Source organism: Dipteris shenzhenensis, chromosome 15 (genome assembly GCF_047967505.1).
Source record: "Dipteris shenzhenensis isolate YYH24624 ecotype China chromosome 15, Dip_SZ_1.0, whole genome shotgun sequence".
Classification (NCBI taxonomy): domain Eukaryota; kingdom Viridiplantae; phylum Streptophyta; class Polypodiopsida; order Gleicheniales; family Dipteridaceae; genus Dipteris; species Dipteris shenzhenensis.
This window is the reverse complement of record NC_141610.1, coordinates 21,723,030-21,728,523: the sequence shown is the minus strand read 5'-3', so window position 1 is coordinate 21,728,523 and position 5,494 is coordinate 21,723,030. Positions and strand designations below refer to the sequence as shown.

General features: G+C 41.3%; 1 protein-coding gene across 1 annotated transcript; it reads left to right on the top strand.

Annotated features, from left to right (window-relative positions):
- Window positions 1-3,500: 3,500 nt before the first annotated feature.
- Window positions 3,501-4,848, top strand: CYN (cyanase). The gene is made up of 4 exons (XM_087386070.1): window positions 3,501-3,828; window positions 3,931-4,002; window positions 4,106-4,214; window positions 4,460-4,848. Exons 1-4 carry the CDS (start codon window positions 3,554-3,556, stop codon window positions 4,496-4,498), a joined length of 495 nt encoding a protein of 164 aa, XP_087242196.1. The 5' UTR covers window positions 3,501-3,553; the 3' UTR covers window positions 4,499-4,848.
- The last annotated feature ends 646 nt before the right edge of the window (window positions 4,849-5,494 follow it).

Here is a 5,494-nt window from a genome sequence, read left to right as displayed (position 1 = left end):
GGAAGTGAACTTGCTTGAAGAACACTCAAGAGAACCTCTCAATCTCTCAATCACTCTCGCGAGGATCTCAATGCCTCAGCGGAAGGCAAGGGAGCCCTAATACCATGACAAAATATGAAGAGGGGAGAGGAGAAGAGTGGAGATGAGGAGAGAGGGCACAGCTAGAGAGCACACCACAAACGACTAACTATACACTAGATTTAGTTGAAAATGTAGAATATATACAAACCCATTTAGGGTTAGGGTTAGGGCATCTAACCTTTCCTTTATAGCACTCTATATCTGTTAGTGCTATGCACATGTAATGACATGATGTTGGGCGTGGTCTCTCAACACTCAAACATCTTCAATCACAATGCTTTTTTGCTTGCAATTCTCTTCATCAGGCCATTTTCTATTGACAGATTCGTTTCTATTATTAGAAACATCACTTGTAACCTATCAAATAATCAACCCTGGAAATCCTTTTTTTGGAATCTGCTTCCAACTTGGCCGGTTTCAACAGTTGTAATATTAGGCATGATAATTTCTAGCTTTGCTGCCATGCCACTTAATCGTTGTATCTAGAGCCATATCCAAGATTATAATATTCACTATTTGAGATTTTCATATAAATTTGGTTACTTCATAATCTTATGTAATTGAGTGGAAAATGTGCATAAAAGAAATATTTAATTCATAAATGTGCAATGTTATTGTAATATATATTCTATATTAACTATGATTCCCCTCCCATGATAAGAGAAACATTATGTAAATGTGCTACCTTCTTTAAGTTCACTCTTGTCTTCCTTGTTGTGCTTTAGTACTCTTGAAACTTTTAACCACACCTTTGCTATGATGCATATTGCCAATTAGGTGCCTCGTCTTATCATTCCAGTGAGTTTGTTTGTAAGCTAGTAGGAGGGTTGTTGTGCATCTTACGATCGGTTGTAAGAGAAGTAGATAGAGTTTACAAGATAGGAAGGTTGAAAAGATAGGTGGAAGTTTAGAATTCATACGATTGATGAACAAGGTGAACATATTCATTAGGATTTCATGAAAGTGGGAAAGCATAGTGAAACCCTTTCCTTGCTCATGGTATTTCATGCAACGGCCTTAAAGCTTGTATTCTTCTTCTTCCGATCAAAAAACTATCCTTGAAGGGATTCTTCGACTATGATGGTTCTTCAAACTCACACTTGTGCCTCTTTGCATAACTCATGTAGAAAATCGAAAAATCTATGAGAGAGAACTAGATCCAACTACTTTCCAAGTATCTATTAGAGTACACCTCGTATAAAATTTCGAAGCAAATGTACAACTAGAGACTTGTCTCATCATCATCTAGATACACCTCCTCCAAGTCATCATAGTCCAGACTCCATATTGCAAAGGCCCAATGGAAACTAGAACGTCCACCAGAGACTCTCGTCTTGGCATCGTCCATATTGAGAGGGACCAAAAAAACTCGAACATTCTAGAAATGGTGAGTTCCCGCCATCTTGGAAAGCAATGTTGGCGATATTGTAATTGAACTTGACCGTTGTGTCTTCCAAATCGATCATGTGGTAAAATACTTTTCTAAACTCCCAAAGTCTATGAATTGAATTATGGGTTCATAAGGAGATAATGGCTTGGGGTATCCATGCAAAAAATTTTGCTTGCATATGCAGGGGAATTTACTAAAATACCCCTCCAATGTCTAATATCTTCAGCTACGACGGTTCTCAAAACTTGTAGCAAAACCAATGTGTTATGCTTTGCATCAAAATGTAGGCAAAATGGCAGAATTACGAGCTACTTCTCCTATGAGACTTTCGAAATCCAAAGACAATAGGGGTGCAAATTTAGGAGCTACATCTCCTAATATCAATGTAGTTTACATCTTCTACGTCTCACAAGAAGCTAAAGGAGATGTCTCTTAGCAGAGTGGTTGTTTCATTTCTACAGGGAAGAAACTACAACACCATTGGTAGAACAAGAAGCCAGCGCATGCAATGCAATATCAATGAAAACAACCTAAAAATAGAGATGCTCAAAACTTACAAAGGCGGGTCAACAATCTAGGAGGAAGAAAGCCAGTCTTCAATTTTGATGAGCATTCATTGTTTAGCCTAGGTTTATTTTCCAAGACCCAAAAATCTCTCGGAATTTCAATAATTCCAAACAAACTATTTTCCCATCTAAGGGTTTGAAGTGTTACTAAGGCTACCCTCTGGCCAAAAAATTGTTTTTTGGGGGGGGGGGGGAGGAGGGGGTCCATTATTACACACTGCTTGGTAAGCCTTCCACTATTACACATTATGGGGGAGTCCCTTATTACATATTACTTGGTAAGCCTCCCACTATTAGAAATTTGTGCATTGGCCTCATTGAAGCTAAGATGTTGCATGGTCTATCATGCAACATAGTTTTATGTGCATATACCATGCTTCATTGGAAAGTGGGGGCTTTTATCCCTTTGGAATACTCAAGGGATGGAGATATCCCATTGTAAAGCAAAGAAATCCTAGCTCAAGAATAAAGTAGGACTCTCAAGAGTGAGTGTGAGGGCAAAGATATTGGAATATGATAAAGTAATTCAGCGAAAAATACCAAGAGGATGTCATCTATACAGATTTGAGGAGTTGCACTTTGATTGCAATCTAGAAGGGTCCATAAAGACCTTGAAAATAATGAATGAATGTACAATGCTCAAATGATGAATAAAGTGAATATTCTTTTGGGGGGGAGTGAACTTGCTTGGCTTCTTGTGAATTTCGTAAGGATGCAAATGAGGATGCACGTGTGTTCACATGCTATGTGAGACTAGAATATGGATTTGGACTCTAAGGGCAATTTTATTGAAAATTCCCATCCATGGGATAGGATGGGAATGCAATTCCCACCATTAGTCTTGTCCAAAAGACAAAGTGGTGGAGCATGGGTCGTAGATCTTAGGATCTGAGCCTATAGCGCGGAGGAATCCACCTTTTGTAGGGGGTCGAAAAGATGGAATGATGCAACGGTCCTCTCCCTTATCGTAAACACAGAGAATGATGCTCTTTGTTAGAAACGATCCTCATTCTATGCACTATTAACACTCAGTAGGCTCCTGATTCTTTTCACTATAACACATGATGGGATGGGAACTTGATAAGGATGAAATAACAAGGGTACACCCTTACCACTATGGCCCCCCTTATAACTTCCCTGGTGGGACTTGGTGTGAAGAGACACACCCTTGGTTTCTTTGGAAGTGGATTGGTAGGTTTTCACATGGCCTTTCAAGTGCTGTACATTTTTATTTTTATTTTTTAAACAATGTTGTTATTTCCCCCCCAAAAAAGAAAGAAACGCACAAGCTTTTTTTTAAATAAAATAAACACACCCACACCACACTCACGCACCCGTGGTCCTATCGAGGGGCACCCCGACCTGGACAAGTGGGCAGACACATGGGCAATGGGTCCATAGCTGTGACACGGACGGCAAGAGACAACTTACCAAAAGAGAAAAAACAATAAATAGAGGAGGACTAAGCATATACTTTGAGCCCTGCCCCTGCATCTTCACCTTAGAGCTCTTGGCTATGGCGTTGCCACAGGACAAGCCTTCCCTTGTCAAGCTCTTGCTCGAAGCCAAAGCCCTCAGCAAAAAATCCTTCACCCAAATCGCTTCTGAGACTCGTCTCACCAACGCATACGTTGCCCAGCTCTTCCATCGCCAGGCCCCCTTGCCCCCCTCCTTGGTTGAACCCCTCAAAACTGCTGTCCCTCAGCTCTCCAACGACCTCCTCGAGGCTATGCAGGTCGTTCCCCTTCGCTCCTACGACCCCATTATCCTTCAGGATCCGACTATCTACCGGTAATTTTCCTTCCCTCCTCCTTGTCGCAATTGGGTCGTCACGAAGCCCGTGCTTGGATGCTGTTCCTAACATTTTTAGTTCGATCCTTGGGCTTTCTGAAGGTTAAACGAAGCCACGAGCCATTATGGTGAGAGCATTAAGGCTATCATCAACGAGGAATTCGGTGACGGGATGTGAGTTGCCATTTTCTTGGATAGACACAGCTCGATATTCAGATGAGCATCTCAAATGGTAGTGTGCAATTGCTCACACTTTAAATGTTTTGTTGAACTGTAGAATGTCTGCAATTGGATTTTACTGCACAGTTGAGAAAATCAAAGGAAAGGACGGGGAGGATCGCGTAGTTGTTGTTTTCAATGGCAAATATTTACCTCACACAGTACAGGTAAGGCGCCTCTCTCCCTGCTTTGGCACATGAGACTGTGTTTCGATAGGACTTTTCGAAATGTAATATCGTACCTGGCATTTTCCCCCTTTCTCCTGTCTAATATGTTGCGAGCTACAAAGCTTGGTGAGCTTATGAAAGTGTGAGGGGGGTAGAGGATTGTGATGGTGTGTTTAAGTTTCTACTTATATTTAAAGTTGAAAGTTGGGGATTTCCTAAATGGTAGAGACACGTACTGTTTGCAGAGGGCGGAAGACAATGTAGCTAGGCTGCAAAAACCATAATACAAGAAGACAATGAGGCTGCATCCCTGTGTTACAACTGTTTTCTGAGCTATCAAGGTTGACAACCGTTATAAGCGAATGCAAAAAACTGGAAATAGACTGAGCTAAATTAAGTACCTGCACATGAAATACATACTCTTGATATTTCCTCGGAATAACACATTTCGGGACGAGCATCTCTATGTACAGTGGTGGGGTTGCTCTTTTAGAAGTATGCTGGCAGTTTTTGTGTAGGTTTTATATATTGTAGTAGGTAGGCGCCAATAAAGATGGTTGGATGGCTTCTGTGAAGTAACTGCAGTGCTGGATTGCTGCTGTGAAATAATTGCAGTGCTCATGAGTTTTTCATACTTACGATTCCATGTGCGACAGGATAGCTGGCTAATTGAGTTGTGCTTGAGTATGCTTTCCATCAGACCCACACACACTCTCTCTCTCTCTCTCTCTCTCTCTCCCTCTCCTTCCATCAGATCTATGAAAGTGAGACACACGCACTCACTCTCTCTCTCTCTCCCTCCCTCTCTCTCTCTCACACACACACACAAACAAACAGCGGCAGGTCTAACTTTGATTACTCCAATGGTACATGTTTAAGGGATGTGTGTGTGTGTGTGTGTGTGTGTGTATTACAGCATCCCTCTGTGGTGTGAGCTCGTCCAAGCCATTCATTTTAAGGCGCTATGTGTGTGAAAGCCTTCGATCATAGAGGCATTGAAGACATTATGCATCTGTAGTTATTTAGGGTTGAATCTCCTGTATTTTTCGTGATTCTATGTGAGATTCTTTGTGTGAGTTCTCTATGAGATAGAATTTGACTGACTGAGTGAGAAAGAGTGAGAAAGAGAGAGAAGAGCTAGCATAGCTTTACTGCACTTATATTTTAGATTTCAAGACGTACACTTCATCAGTAACTACACTTTTCGTAAGTTCCAATCTTGAGATACACGTCCTCTACGTGAGTTTTTCAAAGCAAGCACAGCCCCCAACTGAGGGAGG

What these genes read in the sequence shown, in the direction of transcription:
- CYN (XM_087386070.1), top strand. Translation starts at nt 3,554, where the DNA reads ATGGCGTTGCCACAGGACAAGCCTTCCCTTGTCAAGCTCTTGCTCGAA. An exon ending in GAGGAATTCGGTGACGGGAT is followed by an intron (nt 4,003 to 4,105) that starts GTGAGTTGCCAT and finishes GTTGAACTGTAG; the next exon opens with AATGTCTGCAATTGGATTTT. An exon ending in ATTTACCTCACACAGTACAG is followed by an intron (nt 4,215 to 4,459) that starts GTAAGGCGCCTC and finishes TACTGTTTGCAG; the next exon opens with AGGGCGGAAGACAATGTAGC.